The sequence below is a fragment of the Salvia splendens genome, chromosome 10 (genome assembly GCF_004379255.2).
Source record: "Salvia splendens isolate huo1 chromosome 10, SspV2, whole genome shotgun sequence".
In the NCBI taxonomy this organism is placed as follows: Eukaryota; Viridiplantae; Streptophyta; class Magnoliopsida; order Lamiales; family Lamiaceae; genus Salvia; species Salvia splendens.
Window position 1 is genome coordinate 9,927,985 of NC_056041.1, and position 21,285 is coordinate 9,949,269.

General features: G+C 38.0%; 2 protein-coding genes across 5 annotated transcripts in view; both read left to right on the forward strand.

Annotated features, from left to right (window-relative positions):
• The first annotated feature begins 1,955 nt into the window (after window positions 1-1,955).
• On the forward strand, window positions 1,956-5,450 carry LOC121753204 (leucine-rich repeat receptor-like protein kinase TDR). Its single transcript, XM_042148410.1, has 2 exons — window positions 1,956-4,743; window positions 4,929-5,450. Exons 1-2 carry the CDS (start codon window positions 2,172-2,174, stop codon window positions 5,228-5,230), a joined length of 2,874 nt encoding a protein of 957 aa, XP_042004344.1. The 5' UTR covers window positions 1,956-2,171; the 3' UTR covers window positions 5,231-5,450.
• Window positions 5,451-6,188: 738 nt separating this feature from the next.
• LOC121752081 (dicer-like protein 4) overlaps window positions 6,189-21,285 on the forward strand; it is a 37,749-nt gene continuing 22,652 nt past the window's right edge. For 2 of the 4 annotated variants that reach the window (XM_042146962.1, XM_042146963.1), the window contains exons 1-2: window positions 6,189-6,439; window positions 7,333-7,510. In XM_042146962.1, coding sequence (XP_042002896.1) covers window positions 6,306-6,439; window positions 7,333-7,510 — 312 coding nt within the window. In that variant the 5' untranslated portion in view covers window positions 6,189-6,305. The remainder of the gene's footprint in view (window positions 6,440-7,332; window positions 7,511-21,285) is intronic. The other 2 variants (XM_042146960.1, XM_042146961.1) reach the window with 1 other exon arrangement.

Sequence of the window (21,285 nt, forward strand, 5' to 3'; positions counted from 1 at the left end):
AACTGATGTTAAGAGGAGTAGGAAATTAAAATTACAACTGATGTTAAGAATACTCGAACTCGGCACCTCATATAATAATGTTTAAGATCCTTGTCTAGTAGGACAAAGGCTTTGGACTTGTTTTTAGTGATTTAATATTGAAATCGAATTGATTGCTAAGTAACATCTAGTTTTTCTCGTGATTACTACATTGAGAAATTTAATAACCAACTTTAGAAAAGCTGCATTTATTTCGGAAAAAGCTGGTGTGCTGATTTGGGATTAGATTAATGCAACAACTCTGACATCTTTTATAAAGAAAACTTTGTCATTACTAGCTCCATTATTTTCTAGATGTTTTGAGGTTTGAGATTTCATGGAGTTTTCCCCAGAATTAACGTGGGATTTTGGCAGCTTCTCTAAATTGTCCTTTTTATAATCATAAAAAAACATTAGAAGACGCAAGTTCGATTACATTTAAATGAAAATTTAGTTGGGATTTAATATCTAGGCTTCTGGCAAGTGGTTATCATTTTCATTGCAAGAATTCAAAGTATGGAAATTTTATGAATTAAGTACTATGTAAATCCCAAGACAAAATAATTTTAGTAGAAATTATCCCAAAAATAAAGATGGGGACAATAAAACAAATAATTTACTGGGTGCAGTTCACGGGGGTACGACTGGGAAACCTTGTGAACAAATTTATTGTCTAATAAATATTTGCAGAAGCTTTCTTAAATTGCTTCTGAAATCTGAACAAACTTGTCTTGATGTATTCCATGCCATACCCGCACCTATTTATTATGTCATGCACATTCAACAACAAACTAGGAAAAAAGAATTTTTTTTAAAAAAAATTTGCTTGATTTTTTTTTATGTTAGACCAAATTGCATATAGGATTGTAATTATATAAACATATAATACATATATCATTAATAATTTATGAACGGCATATTTTTATTCTAGGACGACACACTATAACGGAAAGAAAAGCGAGTGTCGAAATAAATATTGATTGTGACAATGCAATTGAATTAAAGAAGCAAATGTCCACATCTTAAAAAAATCCAACATTCAACACAAATACAATAAAAACTAAACTTACAATTAGTAACTAGACATTTTGAGATTACTTCGTACTTTGCCCATTTGACTAAATACAGTTTAACGACATTGATTTTGAAAAGATAAACTATACCAAAATCGAGGTTTAAATTTCATCATGCTCATTGAGTTTTGGAAAATTAAATTACGTTATTGACTTTAAAGTTTCTGAAAATTAAAACGCGGTCCCTGAATTTGTAACTCTTTATCGCTAATATCCGTAATAATGAGAAACCTTTTGTGTTTTTTTTCCTTCGGTGCTAATAGTATAAAAATGGAAAAGAATCAATATATAAAAGTAAGAAACTTGAAATGACAAAAGAGGAGTGAAAAATAAAGTGGGATGAGGTTATAGATTATACTAATATATGAAATTGTGTGAAAATAATAGTTTAGTTTTGGTGAAGATCATTGCATGTATGTATGGTAGCCATTATTGAAATTGTATTTTCTCAAGGCTTCAAAGGCACAAAAGCTATAAAGCAACTAGAAAGATTACTTCTTTTTATCATTATACTCTTCTTTTTTTACCCATCCACTGCTGCTTTCTTTCAATTTGATCACCAGAGTCCCTAATCCCACCGTTTTCTACTAATTATAAGGCTTTTTCATTGGCCTTTGATGCTATAATCAAGAAAATTGAGGGGTTGATTGTCAAATAAATCACCACTTTTGACCATTCTACAATTTCAGAAATCACAAGATTATGATTGGAATTTTTTCCCACTGTTAAAAATAAATAAAAAATGACAAGAAAAGAAAAGGAGATGCCACTGAGATAAGAAGAATGCTTATTCATTCTTTGTTTGATAATGCCAAACATGGATCTGATTAATTAACATCACCCTCTGGCCCCTCTTGCTCCATAAAGCAATCCAATTATCTTTCCATTTCAACTAATCAATCTTACTGTGTTTGTTTCTCTCTCTCACTCCCTCTCCATCAATCCTTCTTTCTTGTTTCTCCAGTCCCCATGCACCTGCATTCTCACACACACTCTCATGATATAAGGTGACACACCCAACAATCCCTCTCTCTCTAGCTCACTCACTCACCACTACCATCTTTCTTCTGCAAATGAGAGATGCAAGTTCCAATGGAGATTCTCCACCTAATTCTGCTTACTCCATTGATGTTGTTGTTGATGCAGCCACTTCTTGCAGAAGATGATCCTCTCTCCTACGCCCTCTTAAACTTGAAATACGAAATTCTTGATCACTCCAACGCCTTGAGTGACTGGTCTCTGCCCTCTCAACCCCACCCCTCCCCCCAAATCCACGCCTGCTCATGGACTGGGATCAAATGCAACCACAACTCCACCAAAATCACAGCTTTAGACCTCTCGATGAAGAATCTAGGCGGCTCTCTCTCCGGGAAGCAGTTCAATCTCTTCGTCGATCTCGTCGATCTCAACCTCAGCCACAACTCATTCTCGGGCAAACTCCCACCTGGGATCTTCGACCTCAAAGGCCTCACTTCGTTAGACATAAGCAGGAACAATTTCTCTGGTGTTTTCCCACCTGGGATTTCTAATCTTACCAATCTTGTTGTTCTTGATGCCTTCAGCAACAGCTTCTCTGGGGCCCTCCCCCGAGATGTTGCAAGCCTTGATTCCCTCGAAATCTTGAATTTTGCAGGGAGTTATTTCAGTGGGCCGATACCATCAGAGTATGGCTCCTTCAAATCGATCCAATTCATTCATTTAGCTGGGAATTTTCTAAATGGAAACATACCTCCTGAGCTGGGGAAGCTCAAGACGGTTTCACATATGGAGATTGGTTACAATTTATATGAAGGTGGGATTCCATGGCAGTTTGGGAATATGAGTGAGCTCACCTATCTTGACATTGCAGATTGCAAACTCTCAGGCCCCATCCCATCCCAACTCAGCAACCTCACCAAGCTTGAATCCCTTTTCCTTTTTAGGAATACGCTGAGTGGTAAGATTGCATGGGAGCTCAGCAGAATCTGGAACCTCAAAAGCTTGGATCTTTCAGACAATCTGCTTTCTGGGCCGATCCCAGACAGTTTTTCTGAGCTGAAAAACCTCAAATTGCTGAGCTTGATGTATAATGAGCTGTCTGGCTCTGTCTCTGATGGCATTGCTAAGCTTCCACAGCTTGATACTCTCCTAATATGGAGCAATTACTTCACTGGCTCACTGCCTGAGGATTTAGGCAGGTTTTCAAAGCTGCAACATGTCGATGTTTCGACTAATTTGTTTGTGGGAAACATTCCTGCTGGTATCTGTGCTGGAGGGGAGCTGGCGAAGCTGATTCTGTTTACGAATAATTTCACCGGAGGGTTGTCTCCTTCTCTCACAAATTGTTCGTCCCTAGTTCGCCTTCGACTTGAAGACAACCGGTTTTCAGGTGAAATCTCTCTGCACTTTGGGAATTTTCCTGATGTTTCATATGTGGACTTGTCAAGGAATATGTTTGTAGGAGGTCTTCCATCTGATATTGATCAAGCTTTAAAGCTTGAGTATTTCAATGTGTCTGGTAATCCACATCTAGGAGGCGTAGTTCCGATGAATTTATGGTCCTTGCCTAATTTGCAGAACTTTTCCATGGTTTCCTGTGGTGTGTCTGGGAATATCCCTCCATTTGAAGGGTGTAAATCTGTTGTTGTCATTGAATTGGGAATGAATAATTTATCTGGAAATGTTCAAGAAAGTGTGTCTAATTGTAAGCAGCTCGTGGTTATGGATTTAGCTAGCAATAATTTGAGTGGCTCAATAGCTATGGAGCTTGCTAATCTCCCTGCTCTCACCATATTAGACCTATCACACAATGCTTTAACTGGCTCAATCCCAGCCAAATTTGGGGTATCTTCGAGTTTACGGCTTCTTAACGTGTCCTATAATGATATCTCGGGTGCAATCCCTTCCAATAAGACGTTCAAGATGATGGATGAGAGCGCGTTTGTTGGCAATCTGAAGCTCTGTGGGGCGCCCCTGAGACCGTGCCCTAGTGGGAATGGGATCTCGAACGGGCTCCAGCTTGGGAGCAGGAGAGCTCAGAAGCTGGCTTGGGTTCTCATATTATGTGCAGTGACGGCTTTGTTCATCATGGCTGCAGTTTTCGGGATAGTTTACTTGAGAAGAGGGAGTAAAGGGCAGTGGAAAGTGGTTGCTTTTGATGGGCTTCCTCAGTTCACAGCAAGTGATGTTTTGAGGAGCTTTAACTGCGTTGAAGCCACGGCTTTGCCAGACTCAATCTGCAAAGTGGTTCTGCCCACGGGGATCACTGTCTCAGCTAAGAAGATTGAGTGGGAGGCGAAGGAGATGAAGGAGATGTTGCAGTTTTTTACTAGGATTGGTGATACAAGGCATGCGAGTTTGACAAGATTGCTTGGGATCTGCTACAACAATCAGCTTGCTTATTTGTTGTATGACTATATGCCTAATGGAAACCTAGCCGAGAAGATTGGGATGAGCAGAGATTGGGAGGCCAAGTGCAGGATTATTCATGGAGTTGCAAAGGCTTTATGCTTCCTTCATCACGACTGCTTTCCTGCTATCCCGCATGGGAATCTAAAGGCGAGGAACGTGCTTCTTGATGAAAACATGGAGCCCCGTTTGTCCGAGTTTGGACTCAGTTCAATAGTTGAATCAGTAGAAAATCCCCTACCAGCAAAGATTAGAAAAGAGACAGGTATATATATTGCTTTTTTCTGCAATAAAATGCAGCATTTCAAATGCACTTTATTTGCTTATATAGTTCCACTTTTGCTGGTGGTTTATTTATTTCATATCTGTTTCAATGTTCATTGACATTGAACAAAGCATATCTGCTTATTGTTAATACTTTGAGTGTGTAAAAACATGTTTGCAATGCAGGTGGTTTCATAACATCGATAAGGGACGAACTGGACATGGATGTGTACAACTTTGGGGAGCTGATTCTCGAGGTCTTAACAAATGGGAAAGTGGGGAATGCATCACAGAGCCTTCAAAGGGAGGATCTGATGAGGCGAGTTGGAGATGACAACGGCATTGTTCCCTCCTCATCGTTGCACGAGGCAATGAAGTCGGTCGTTGAAGTTGCGCTTCTCTGCACGAGGAGTATCCCATCTCATAGGCCTACTATGCAAGATGCAATCAAGCTCTTGCCAGGGTCAAACACCAGAGGGCGTCACTAGGTTTCGCCATTTTCAGTCTTCGACTTGTAAATAGAGTTGATTTCTGCTGTTTTTGGCTGTGTTGATAATTGCTGCTTCTGGTTGTGTCAAGAACATATTGCTGTTGTAATGTAGAGAGTCTAAGGGTTTTCTTTTCACTTTGTAAAATTTTTGGCTGTTTTTTGGTGTTCGATTTTTAATGGATTGTCTCATGTGAGATGAGGAATGATGGTTTTCTGCAGTGTCTTGATGCCGCATAATTAGATCTAAATTGTGTGATATATGTGACATGCATATGCAACTCTTAAGTTCATACAGTGAAATTATTCACAATTGATATTAAAAATATTTTCACTTCTTTTCAATTTTTCGTTCGGTTTCTTGAACTTTGTCATGTAGTGAAAATTCACATTCGATTTTCTTCATTGTGAGAAATAATTTTATGTGATATTTAGCCAAATGTTTCACTCAATATTGTTTAACGACAATTGTTTTCTTTTGCAAAACAATAAATAAAAAAAGTATGATTCTGTTGATTTGAGCTTATGGTTTTGAAGATGTTATGGTTGTGCACATCATGCGAAAAAAATATTTTTGGGATAGAAAAAACGTACGAAAAATACAAAAAAAAGTGACATATTTGTGCGGATGGCACGAGTGAAAATTAAAAAAAAATGTGAATGATTGGAGAATAATAGAGAGAGAAGGGTGATTAGTGAAAACTGAAAAAGGATAGACAGAAGAAATAGTACCGCAAAGTGACAGTGGTATTAAAGTGTACGTGAGAATCAATTTGAGTATATTGTTTGTTGCAGCATGTGACCCAACCATACAATAATTGATTCAAATTACTGAATTTACACTTACCTTTTGAGTTTTGAGTATAATATAAGGATTACACAAAAGTGGATATCTGAATTATTTTTCCAATAAAATAAAAGGAAAATAATATTGCTTAATATCGAAATTAACTTCGAATGAAAGGAAAGTACTTATTGGGCAGGAAAGTAGAAGACGACTGACACAGGTCTTCAAAGCGCCAACGCTTGCTTTTCTGTAAATTTCTTCTCTCGCCTGTCACCCGCAGGTCAATTTCATGGACGCCGGCGATTCCTTCTCCGCTGAGGTGAACGGGATATCGGAGCGGCTTATGTCTCTACCGATCGACGGCGACGAGGAACAACAGATTCCAGTGAAGTCGGAGAAAGACCCGAGAAAGATCGCTAGGAAGTGTGTCTTCTCATTTTACTTTTCAGCTTCTGTTTTGCTGATCGGCGCGGTTTTTTTAATCATGCAACTGCATTTTGTTTTTGTTTATGTTTTTCTGTAATTTCACTTCATTGCTTGTTTAGGTGATGAATATTTGCTATTTTGCGGTGAGTTAAATGTTTTATTGTTTCGATTGTGACACTTGGTTGAGTTGCATTGTGAATATGAATTGTATCGTATGCGAGAGTTCAAAGCTCTTCAGGAATGAATTTCTTCGCTGAAGGCAATTACGACTCTAATGACTTCTTCATATCTACTTTCCTGCATCAGTTCATTTTCTTAAAACCTCACTATTTCAACCAACACTTGTTTAGTTAAGCACTGTATAAGAAAACCCTGCCTAAAGAGAGCTTGCTTTTATATCTTCATTATGTTGTTCTGTAATTTTACTGGTTGTACAGGTGATAATTTTTGTTATTTTCTGGTGAATGAATTTTTTTATCTGTTTCGATTGGGGAACTTGTTTAAGTTACATTGGGAATGGAGATGCGCACAACCCCTGGATACCGCTTTAAAATCTGGTTGATATGAAATAGGCTTAACTATCACATATGCTAGCTCTCCGAGAATGAATGACTTCCTAGAACTCAACTATGACTTTTTTGAATTCTGCATATCTACATTCCTGCATCATTTCATGTTCTCATAACATTCATGATTTTAACCAACTTTTGTTTTGTTAAGAATGTAGTAATAAAATGCTGCCTGTATGGAGCTTGCTACTGTATCTTGGATTATGTTTATTTTTTAAATGTCCATTCTGTTTTATCACTGATCTCCTGATAGTTTATAATTCTGATGAATTTGTGACCCTAAATATTTAGCATATTACTAACTTCACTATTTTCTCTCAGGTACCAGTTAGACCTCTGTAAAAAGGCATTGGAGGAGAATGTAGTAATATATCTGGAAACAGGTTGTGGGAAAACTCATATTGCGGTTCTACTTATATATGAGATGGGACACCTTATTAAGAAACCTCAGAAGAACATATGCATTTTTCTTGCTCCTACAGTTGCTTTGGTTCAGCAGGTTCCTTCTCTTTCCGACTTTTCTTTGCCTTGTTTTCTACTTTTTGTCCCTTTTTTGAAAGCACAAGAACTGCGACAAAACTACTGGTATCAACTAATGTGCCCAGTGATACAATTTTAATCTATTGTAGAGCCTGCTGATGTGTATTTTTCGAGCTTTTATATCAATGGATTAATATCACACAAGTTAATTAAATTAGCTCTAAAATTACAACTTTCTGCAAGAGTACAGATGTAGTTGTAGTAAAAGAGTGTCGAACCACATGGAGGCGTAGGTTATTTAATTTGAGAAAGATAAAATAAAGAGATGATAAAACAAACAAAGATAAATAAAATACTAAACTAGAAAAATAGGATAAGAAGAAATCATTGCTCCTATATGTCTTGGGCATACGAATTGGGATACTTCGATGGATTACTACGATCAAGACTATGCTTAAGAGGACGAAGTTTGTTTTACGCTCCCTATCCGCTGAACACTTCAAGGGAATTGTATACCTAGGATAAGCTGAACACGTCTCCAAGGTTCTACTCACTAACCTATCACCCCTGCTAGGTCGCGCAGTAGGCTTTAGTTTAGCTTCTATAAATGTCAAACACGATAATTAGCTCATTTTAACTTAATGCCCACGCGGAAGCGCAGCAGACACTAAACCAAATTTATAGATGAAAACTATCGATCCACTCGAGATTATCTCCCTGAACAAGAATTAAATCTCGAGTTCCCTGCATATGAGTACGACCAAAATCTATGCTAAAGAGGCAATAGAATAATGGCTACAAAGTTCTACCTATCTAGACGTCTCAAGATTAGTAGAAAAATTAAACAATTCATAAACAAGAATCACACGTAAATCAAACCATAATAATCATCAAAGTATCCAACAATTCACCCTACAACATATTCGGAGCAACGAAGGAAATCTAGCCAAACATACTAAAATGAATTACACCAAAAGAACCGTGAACCGTGAACTCCGTGGTGTTCTCCAACTCTAGATGATGGATGATCTCCTCCGGGATGGAGTATGGATCCTCCCTTCCTCTTCTTCCTTCTCCTCTTTTCTTCCTCAGCAGTCGTCCCCCCTTTTCTCCCGTCCTCTTCCTTATTTAATTGCTCAAAACTCCCGAGAGAAAACTGCCAAAATGCAGTTACAGCACCAAACGCCCGACCGGGCAGAATTAAAAGAGAAATTCGCCCGACCGGGCGAATAATCTGTACTCCTCATGCGTAATGACAATTGCCCGACCGGGCGTTTTTGAATCTTGGAATCGCCCGACCGAGCGAAGAATCTGACCTCCGCATGCATGCCTTCCTTCTTCTTCCTTCATTCTTTTCACCATCCGAGCTTCGTTCCTACACCATAAACATACTTTTGCGAGCATCAAACTATATAAATCATGTAAAGTTAGGGGAATAAAAATGTATAATTTGATTCACATCAAATACCCCCAAACTTATTTGCTTGCTCGTCCTCGGGCAAGATCATATAAAACACAACACTTTGAAGCTCAACTCACAAAAGTTTTTTTTCAAAAGTTTTCAAAAGAGTGAATCACGTAGAGACATGAATGACACAGTCTAAACCCCCAACAATTCCAATCAAGATTTCCCACTCTCATGAACCATCACTCATCAACTTAGAACTTCAAGTCAAGGTGCATTTCAAAGTAAGTCCAAACATGTGATCATACAACTCAAACCGTCATCATTGACTCGTCAAGCATTACTTACCACATAGACTCGCGGATTTCAAATCAAACTTCACTAACTCTACTAAGTTATTTACAAAGCATCCACAAGCATCAACAATAAGGTTCAAGGTCTTAATTCAAGGTTGTAATGGGGCTAAGGATGAGGTAGGATAAATATGGATAGTGAGCTCAAAGGCTACACATTTGAGTGCCAAATTCTTCCCTCCTACAACTCCCTTCCAAAGATCGAACAACAAGATTTTACAACCAAACTCACTCCCCCAAACTTGAGATCTATTCCAGACGAGATTACACAAACAAACATAGAAGCTCTATCTTTATTTCATCAAACTTTTTCTTTTTTTTTAGATAAGACCTCGACTTTTGCAAATTTGGAGGTCGTCTTTTTCTTCTTTTTTTCTAAGAACTTCATTCTTTTCACATTACATCAAGTCTAAATATGTCTACTCTTTACATTTCACCACCCAACACTCAAAACTCAACCAACAAAGCTCAAACATGTTTTTAGCACCCAAATAGTAGCAAGGTCTATTGATGAGGCTAAAATGAGGCTTATTTAAGTAGCTAAGTGATTGGCTAAGTGTTTACACAAATGATAGGAAATTAAGCTCAAAGTGGCTTCTAGGGGATCATGTATAGGACTAGGCATGTGATCATTTGGCCATGGAGTTCATCCTAGTGCCTTATCCTCCCGTATCATTGACACAAATGAATACAAGCGGTTCACTCGATAAAGCAAATCAATCCAAGATAATCTCCACAAGACATGTAATTTTCATACTCTCCTCAACTCAAGAAATCGATTATAATCACAACATGCTCTTTCAAATAAATCATGCACAAATTCCATCCATCCTAAGCTTCAAAGATCAAGTAAAATCAAGCAAGATTTCCCAACCAGAAAGCCGAAGATCTAGCATGCACCCGTCAATTACATGATTCAAAACACTTTAGCATATAATACACCTAATAAACATGCATCATGCATAAAAAATCAGTCAACTTCAAACAACCCCCCAAACTTGAATGCTTCATTGTCCTCAATGCAAGCAAGGAAGAACATAAAAAGTAAAGGGAAAGAATACTCCCCCAAACTTGGCATGATATCCATAGTGCATTCGGGTGGGAGGGCGGGTGTATTTTCCTTTGTAGGTGTGCTTCCTCATAAGCTCGAATGTGAATCCTTTCTCCACGTTGCTCCTACAAAAAGAAAAATTAAAACAACAAAAAGAAAACAAAATACTCAATTCATAAAAATACATTGAAGGAAAGAATTGAGCGAACAAAACCCTCGATTTATTAAGAGAAAATAAAGAAAACTAAAAACTCATTGGGTTGCCTCCCAACTAGCGCCTTTGTTTAAAGTCGTTGGCTCGACTTAGCCTTCTAGCTACAACTCTGAAACAAAAAATAAAATGTTAGAAAACTATACAAAAATAAAAAAAACAAAAAGAATCCTAATTAAATAACCAGTTGCCTCCCCGGCAACGACGCCAAAACCTAATGTGTATTTTTCGAGCTTTTATATCAATGGATTAATATCACACAAGTTAATTAAATTAGCTCTAAAATTACAACTTTCTGCAAGAGTACAGATGTAGTTGTAGTAAAAGAGTGTCGAACCACAGGGAGGCGTAGGTTATTTAATTTGAGAAAGATAAAATAAAGAGATGATAAAACAAACAAAGATAAATAAAATACTAAACTAGAAAAATAGGATAAGAAGAAATCATTGCTCCTATATGTCTTGGGCATACGAATTGGGATACTTCGATGGATTACTACGATCAAGACTATGCTTAAGAGGATGAAGTTTGTTTTACGCTCCCTATCCGCTGAACACTTCAAGGGAATTGTATACCTAGGATAAGCTGAACACGTCTCCAAGGTTCTACTCACTAACCTATCACCCCTGCTAGGTCGCGCAGTAGGCTTTAGTTTAGCTTCTATAAATGTCAAACACGATAATTAGCTCATTTTAACTTAATGCCCACGCGGAAGCGCAGCAGACACTAAACCAAATTTATAGATGAAAACTATCGATCCACTCGAGATTATCTCCCTGAACAAGAATCAAATCTCGAGTTCCCTGCATATGAGTACGACCAAAATCTATGCTAAAGAGGCAATAGAATAATGGCTACAAAGTTCTACCTATCTAGACGTCTCAAGATTAGTAGAAAAATTAAACAATTCATAAACAAGAATCACACGTAAATCAAACCATAATAATCATCAAAGTATCCAACAATTCACCCTACAACATATTCTGAGCAACGAAGGAAATCTAGCCAAACATACTAAAATGAATTACACCAAAAGAACCGTGAACCGTGAACTCCGTGGTGTTCTCCAACTCTAGATGATGGATGATCTCCTCCGGGATGGAGTATGGATCCTCCCTTCCTCTTCTTCCTTCTCCTCTTTTCTTCCTCAGCAGTCGTCCCCCCTTTTCTCCCGTCCTCTTCCTTATTTAATTGCTCAAAACTCCCGAGAGAAAACTGCCAAAATGCAGTTACAGCACCAAACGCCCGACCGGGCAGAATTAAAAGAGAAATTCGCCCGACCGGGCGAATAATCTGTACTCCTCATGCGTAATGACAATTGCCCGACCGGGCGTTTTTGAATCTTGGAATCGCCCGACCGAGCGAAGAATCTGACCTCCGCATGCATGCCTTCCTTCTTCTTCCTTCATTCTTTTCACCATCCGAGCTTCGTTCCTACACCATAAACATACTTTTGCGAGCATCAAACTATATAAATCATGTAAAGTTAGGGGAATAAAAATGTATAATTTGATTCACATCAAATACCCCCAAACTTATTTGCTTGCTCGTCCTCGGGCAAGATCATATAAAACACAACACTTTGAAGCTCAACTCACAAAAGTTTTTTTTCAAAAGTTTTCAAAAGAGTGAATCACGTAGAGACATGAATGACACAGTCTAAACCCCCAACAATTCCAATCAAGATTTCCCACTCTCATGAACCATCACTCATCAACTTAGAACTTCAAGTCAAGGTGCATTTCAAAGTAAGTCCAAACATGTGATCATACAACTCAAACCGTCATCATTGACTCGTCAAGCATTACTTACCACATAGACTCGCGGATTTCAAATCAAACTTCACTAACTCTACTAAGTTATTTACAAAGCATCCACAAGCATCAACAATAAGGTTCAAGGTCTTAATTCAAGGTTGTAATGGGGCTAAGGATGAGGTAGGATAAATATGGATAGTGAGCTCAAAGGCTACACATTTGAGTGCCAAATTCTTCCCTCCTACAACTCCCTTCCAAAGATCGAACAACAAGATTTTACAACCAAACTCACTCCCCCAAACTTGAGATCTATTCCAGACGAGATTACACAAACAAACATAGAAGCTCTATCTTTATTTCATCAAACTTTTTCTTTTTTTTTTAGATAAGACCTCGACTTTTGCAAATTTGGAGGTCGTCTTTTTCTTCTTTTTTTCTAAGAACTTCATTCTTTTCACATTACATCAAGTCTAAATATGTCTACTCTTTACATTTCACCACCCAACACTCAAAACTCAACCAACAAAGCTCAAACATGTTTTTAGCACCCAAATAGTAGCAAGGTCTATTGATGAGGCTAAAATGAGGCTTATTTAAGTAGCTAAGTGATTGGCTAAGTGTTTACACAAATGATAGGAAATTAAGCTCAAAGTGGCTTCTAGGGGATCATGTATAGGACTAGGCATGTGATCATTTGGCCATGGAGTTCATCCTAGTGCCTTATCCTCCCGTATCATTGACACAAATGAATACAAGCGGTTCACTCGATAAAGCAAATCAATCCAAGATAATCTCCACAAGACATGTAATTTTCATACTCTCCTCAACTCAAGAAATCGATTATAATCACAACATGCTCTTTCAAATAAATCATGCACAAATTCCATCCATCCTAAGCTTCAAAGATCAAGTAAAATCAAGCAAGATTTCCCAACCAGAAAGCCGAAGATCTAGCATGCACCCGTCAATTACATGATTCAAAACACTTTAGCATATAATACACCTAATAAACATGCATCATGCATAAAAAATCAGTCAACTTCAAACAACCCCCCAAACTTGAATGCTTCATTGTCCTCAATGCAAGCAAGGAAGAACATAAAAAGTAAAGGGAAAGAATACTCCCCCAAACTTGGCATGATATCCATAGTGCATTCGGGTGGGAGGGCGGGTGTATTTTCCTTTGTAGGTGTGCTTCCTCATAAGCTCGAATGTGAATCCTTTCTCCACGTTGCTCCTACAAAAAGAAAAATTAAAACAACAAAAAGAAAACAAAATACTCAATTCATAAAAATACATTGAAGGAAAGAATTGAGCGAACAAAACCCTCGATTTATTAAGAGAAAATAAAGAAAACTAAAAACTCATTGGGTTGCCTCCCAACTAGCGCCTTTGTTTAAAGTCGTTGGCTCGACTTAGCCTTCTAGCTACAACTCTGAAACAAAAAAATAAAATGTTAGAAAACTATACAAAAATAAAAAAAACAAAAAGAATCCTAATTAAATAACCAGTTGCCTCCCCGGCAACGACGCCAAAACCTAATGTGTATTTTCGAGCTTTTATATCAATGGATTAATATCACACAAGTTAATTAAATTAGCTCTAAAATTACAACTTTCTGCAAGAGTACAGATGTAGTTGTAGTAAAAGAGTGTCGAACCACAGGGAGGCGTAGGTTATTTAATTTGAGAAAGATAAAATAAAGAGATGATAAAACAAACAAAGATAAATAAAATACTAAACTAGAAAAATAGGATAAGAAGAAATCATTGCTCCTATATGTCTTGGGCATACGAATTGGGATACTTCGATGGATTACTACGATCAAGACTATGCTTAAGAGGATGAAGTTTGTTTTACGCTCCCTATCCGCTGAACACTTCAAGGGAATTGTATACCTAGGATAAGCTGAACACGTCTCCAAGGTTCTACTCACTAACCTATCACCCCTGCTAGGTCGCGCAGTAGGCTTTAGTTTAGCTTCTATAAATGTCAAACACGATAATTAGCTCATTTTAACTTAATGCCCACGCGGAAGCGCAGCAGACACTAAACCAAATTTATAGATGAAAACTATCGATCCACTCGAGATTATCTCCCTGAACAAGAATCAAATCTCGAGTTCCCTGCATATGAGTACGACCAAAATCTATGCTAAAGAGGCAATAGAATAATGGCTACAAAGTTCTACCTATCTAGACGTCTCAAGATTAGTAGAAAAATTAAACAATTCATAAACAAGAATCACACGTAAATCAAACCATAATAATCATCAAAGTATCCAACAATTCACCCTACAACATATTCGGAGCAACGAAGGAAATCTAGCCAAACATACTAAAATGAATTACACCAAAAGAACCGTGAACCGTGAACTCCGTGGTGTTCTCCAACTCTAGATGATGGATGATCTCCTCCGGGATGGAGTATGGATCCTCCCTTCCTCTTCTTCCTTCTCCTCTTTTCTTCCTCAGCAGTCGTCCCCCCTTTTCTCCCGTCCTCTTCCTTATTTAATTGCTCAAAACTCCCGAGAGAAAACTGCCAAAATGCAGTTACAGCACCAAACGCCCGACCGGGCAGAATTAAAAGAGAAATTCGCCCGACCGGGCGAATAATCTGTACTCCTCATGCGTAATGACAATTGCCCGACCGGGCGTTTTTGAATCTTGGAATCGCCCGACCGAGCGAAGAATCTGACCTCCGCATGCATGCCTTCCTTCTTCTTCCTTCATTCTTTTCACCATCCGAGCTTCGTTCCTACACCATAAACATACTTTTGCGAGCATCAAACTATATAAATCATGTAAAGTTAGGGGAATAAAAATGTATAATTTGATTCACATCAAATACCCCCAAACTTATTTGCTTGCTCGTCCTCGGGCAAGATCATATAAAACACAACACTTTGAAGCTCAACTCACAAAAGTTTTTTTTCAAAAGTTTTCAAAAGAGTGAATCACGTAGAGACATGAATGACACAGTCTAAACCCCCAACAATTCCAATCAAGATTTCCCACTCTCATGAACCATCACTCATCAACTTAGAACTTCAAGTCAAGGTGCATTTCAAAGTAAGTCCAAACATGTGATCATACAACTCAAACCGTCATCATTGACTCGTCAAGCATTACTTACCACATAGACTCGCGGATTTCAAATCAAACTTCACTAACTCTACTAAGTTATTTACAAAGCATCCACAAGCATCAACAATAAGGTTCAAGGTCTTAATTCAAGGTTGTAATGGGGCTAAGGATGAGGTAGGATAAATATGGATAGTGAGCTCAAAGGCTACACATTTGAGTGCCAAATTCTTCCCTCCTACAACTCCCTTCCAAAGATCGAACAACAAGATTTTACAACCAAACTCACTCCCCCAAACTTGAGATCTATTCCAGACGAGATTACACAAACAAACATAGAAGCTCTATCTTTATTTCATCAAACTTTTTCTTTTTTTTTAGATAAGACCTCGACTTTTGCAAATTTGGAGGTCGTCTTTTTCTTCTTTTTTTCTAAGAACTTCATTCTTTTCACATTACATCAAGTCTAAATATGTCTACTCTTTACATTTCACCACCCAACACTCAAAACTCAACCAACAAAGCTCAAACATGTTTTTAGCACCCAAATAGTAGCAAGGTCTATTGATGAGGCTAAAATGAGGCTTATTTAAGTAGCTAAGTGATTGGCTAAGTGTTTACACAAATGATAGGAAATTAAGCTCAAAGTGGCTTCTAGGGGATCATGTATAGGACTAGGCATGTGATCATTTGGCCATGGAGTTCATCCTAGTGCCTTATCCTCCCGTATCATTGACACAAATGAATACAAGCGGTTCACTCGATAAAGCAAATCAATCCAAGATAATCTCCACAAGACATGTAATTTTCATACTCTCCTCAACTCAAGAAATCGATTATAATCACAACATGCTCTTTCAAATAAATCATGCACAAATTCCATCCATCCTAAGCTTCAAAGATCAAGTAAAATCAAGCAAGATTTCCCAACCAGAAAGCCGAAGATCTAGCATGCACCCGTCAATTACATGATTCAAAACACTTTAGCATATAATACACCTAATAAACATGCATCATGCATAAAAAATCAGTCAACTTCAAACAACCCCCCAAACTTGAATGCTTCATTGTCCTCAATGCAAGCAAGGAAGAACATAAAAAGTAAAGGGAAAGAATACTCCCCCAAACTTGGCATGATATCCATAGTGCATTCGGGTGGGAGGGCGGGTGTATTTTCCTTTGTAGGTGTGCTTCCTCATAAGCTCGAATGTGAATCCTTTCTCCACGTTGCTCCTACAAAAAGAAAAATTAAAACAACAAAAAGAAAACAAAATACTCAATTCATAAAAATACATTGAAGGAAAGAATTGAGCGAACAAAACCCTCGATTTATTAAGAGAAAATAAAGAAAACTAAAAACTCATTGGGTTGCCTCCCAACTAGCGCCTTTGTTTAAAGTCGTTGGCTCGACTTAGCCTTCTAGCTACAACTCTGAAACAAAAAAATAAAATGTTAGAAAACTATACAAAAATAAAAAAAAACAAAAAGAATCCTAATTAAATAACCAGTTGCCTCCCCGGCAACGACGCCAAAACCTAATGTGTATTTTTCGAGCTTTTATATCAATGGATTAATATCACACAAGTTAATTAAATTAGCTCTAAAATTACAACTTTCTGCAAGAGTACAGATGTAGTTGTAGTAAAAGAGTGTCGAACCACAGGGAGGCGTAGGTTATTTAATTTGAGAAAGATAAAATAAAGAGATGATAAAACAAACAAAGATAAATAAAATACTAAACTAGAAAAATAGGATAAGAAGAAATCATTGCTCCTATATGTCTTGGGCATACGAATTGGGATACTTCGATGGATTACTACGATCAAGACTATGCTTAAGAGGATGAAGTTTGTTTTACGCTCCCTATCCGCTGAACACTTCAAGGGAATTGTATACCTAGGATAAGCTGAACACGTCTCCAAGGTTCTACTCACTAACCTATCACCCCTGCTAGGTCGCGCAGTAGGCTTTAGTTTAGCTTCTATAAATGTCAAACACGATAATTAGCTCATTTTAACTTAATGCCCACGCGGAAGCGCAGCAGACACTAAACCAAATTTATAGATGAAAACTATCGATCCACTCGAGATTATCTCCCTGAACAAGAATCAAATCTCGAGTTCCCTGCATATGAGTACGACCAAAATCTATGCTAAAGAGGCAATAGAATAATGGCTACAAAGTTCTACCTATCTAGACGTCTCAAGATTAGTAGAAAAATTAAACAATTCATAAACAAGAATCACACGTAAATCAAACCATAATAATCATCAAAGTATCCAACAATTCACCCTACAACATATTCGGAGCAACGAAGGAAATCTAGCCAAACATACTAAAATGAATTACACCAAAAGAACCGTGAACCGTGAACTCCGTGGTGTTCTCCAACTCTAGATGATGGATGATCTCCTCCGGGATGGAGTATGGATCCTCCCTTCCTCTTCTTCCTTCTCCTCTTTTCTTCCTCAGCAGTCGTCCCCCCTTTTCTCCCGTCCTCTTCCTTATTTAATTGCTCAAAACTCCCGAGAGAAAACTGCCAAAATGCAGTTACAGCACCAAACGCCCGACCGGGCAGAATTAAAAGAGAAATTCGCCCGACCGGGCGAATAATCTGTACTCCTCATGCGTAATGACAATTGCCCGACCGGGCGTTTTTGAATCTTGGAATCGCCCGACCGAGCGAAGAATCTGACCTCCGCATGCATGCCTTCCTTCTTCTTCCTTCATTCTTTTCACCATCCGAGCTTCGTTCCTACACCATAAACATACTTTTGCGAGCATCAAACTATATAAATCATGTAAAGTTAGGGGAATAAAAATGTATAATTTGATTCACATCAAATACCCCCAAACTTATTTGCTTGCTCGTCCTCGGGCAAGATCATATAAAACACAACACTTTGAAGCTCAACTCACAAAAGTTTTTTTTCAAAAGTTTTCAAAAGAGTGAATCACGTAGAGACATGAATGACACAGTCTAAACCCCCAACAATTCCAATCAAGATTTCCCACTCTCATGAACCATCACTCATCAACTTAGAACTTCAAGTCAAGGTGCATTTCAAAGTAAGTCCAAACATGTGATCATACAACTCAAACCGTCATCATTGACTCGTCAAGCATTACTTACCACATAGACTCGCGGATTTCAAATCAAACTTCACTAACTCTACTAAGTTATTTACAAAGCATCCACAAGCATCAACAATAAGGTTCAAGGTCTTAATTCAAGGTTGTAATGGGGCTAAGGATGAGGTAGGATAAATATGGATAGTGAGCTCAAAGGCTACACATTTGAGTGCCAAATTCTTCCCTCCTACAACTCCCTTCCAAAGATCGAACAACAAGATTTTACAACCAAACTCACTCCCCCAAACTTGAGATCTATTCCAGACGAGATTACACAAACAAACATAGAAGCTCTATCTTTATTTCATCAAACTTTTTCTTTTTTTTAGATAAGACCTCGACTTTTGCAAATTTGGAGGTCGTCTTTTTCTTCTTTTTTTCTAAGAACTTCATTCTTTTCACATTACATCAAGTCTAAATATGTCTACTCTTTACATTTCACCACCCAACACTCAAAACTCAACCAACAAAGCTCAAACATGTTTTTAGCACCCAAATAGTAGCAAGGTCTATTGATGAGGCTAAAATGAGGCTTATTTAAGTAGCTAAGTGATTGGCTAAGTGTTTACACAAATGATAGGAAATTAAGCTCAAAGTGGCTTCTAGGGGATCATGTATAGGACTAGGCATGTGATCATTTGGCCATGGAGTTCATCCTAGTGCCTTATCCTCCCGTATCATTGACACAAATGAATACAAGCGGTTCACTCGATAAAGCAAATCAATCCAAGATAATCTCCACAAGACATGTAATTTTCATACTCTCCTCAACTCAAGAAATCGATTATAATCACAACATGCTCTTTCAAATAAATCATGCACAAATTCCATCCATCCTAAGCTTCAAAGATCAAGTAAAATCAAGCAAGATTTCCCAACCAGAAAGCCGAAGATCTAGCATGCACCCGTCAATTACATGATTCAAAACACTTTAGCATATAATACACCTAATAAACATGCATCATGCATAAAAAATCAGTCAACTTCAAACAACCCCCCAAACTTGAATGCTTCATTGTCCTCAATGCAAGCAAGGAAGAACATAAAAAGTAAAGGGAAAGAATACTCCCCCAAACTTGGCATGATATCCATAGTGCATTCGGGTGGGAGGGCGGGTGTATTTTCCTTTGTAGGTGTGCTTCCTCATAAGCTCGAATGTGAATCCTTTCTCCACGTTGCTCCTACAAAAAGAAAAATTAAAACAACAAAAAGAAAACAAAATACTCAATTCATAAAAATACATTGAAGGAAAGAATTGAGCGAACAAAACCCTCGATTTATTAAGAGAAAATAAAGAAAACTAAAAACTCATTGGGTTGCCTCCCAACTAGCGCCTTTGTTTAAAGTCGTTGGCTCGACTTAGCCTTCTAGCTACAACTCTGAAACAAAAAAATAAAATGTTAGAAAACTATACAAAAATAAAAAAAAACAAAAAGAATCCTAATTAAATAACCAGTTGCCTCCCCGGCAACGACGCCAAAACCTAATGTGTATTTTTCGAGCTTTTATATCAATGGATTAATATCACACAAGTTAATTAAATTAGCTCTAAAATTACAACTTTCTGCAAGAGTACAGATGTAGTTGTAGTAAAAGAGTGTCGAACCACAGGGAGGCGTAGGTTATTTAATTTGAGAAAGATAAAATAAAGAGATGATAAAACAAACAAAGATAAATAAAATACTAAACTAGAAAAATAGGATAAGAAGAAATCATTGCTCCTATATGTCTTGGGCATACGAATTGGGATACTTCGATGGATTACTACGATCAAGACTATGCTTAAGAGGATGAAGTTTGTTTTACGCTCCCTATCCGCTGAACACTTCAAGGGAATTGTATACCTAGGATAAGCTGAACACGTCTCCAAGGTTCTACTCACTAACCTATCACCCCTGCTAGGTCGCGCAGTAGGCTTTAGTTTAGCTTCTATAAATGTCAAACACGATAATTAGCTCATTTTAACTTAATGCCCACGCGGAAGCGCAGCAGACACTAAACCAAATTTATAGATGAAAACTATCGATCCACTCGAGATTATCTCCCTGAACAAGAATCAAATCTCGAGTTCCCTGCATATGAGTACGACCAAAATCTATGCTAAAGAGGCAATAGAATAATGGCTACAAAGTTCTACCTATCTAGACGTCTCAAGATTAGTAGAAAAATTAAACAATTCATAAACAAGAATCACACGTAAATCAAACCATAATAATCATCAAAGTATCCAACAATTCACCCTACAACATATTCGGAGCAACGAAGGAAATCTAGCCAAACATACTAAAATGAATTACACCAAAAGAATCGTGAACCGTGAACTCCGTGGTGTTCTCCAACTCTAGATGATGGATGATCTCCTCCGGGATGGAGTATGGATCCTCCCTTCCTCTTCTTCCTTCTCCTCTTTTCTTCCTCAGCAGTCGTCCCCCCTTTTCTCCCGTCCTCTTCCTTATTTAATTGCTCAAAACTCCCGAGAGAAAACTGCCAAAATGCAGTTACAGCACCAAACGCCCGACCGGGCAGAATTAAAAGAGAAATTCGCCCGACCGGGCGAATAATCTGTACTCCTCATGCGTAATGACAATTGCCCGACCGGGCGTTTTTGAATCTTGGAATCGCCCGACCGAGCGAAGAATCTGACCTCCGCATGCATGCCTTCCTTCTTCTTCCTTCATTCTTTTCACCATCCGAGCTTCGTTCCTACACCATAAACATACTTTTGCGAGCATCAAACTATATAAATCATGTAAAGTTAGGGGAATAAAAATGTATAATTTGATTCACATCACCTGCCCGTTC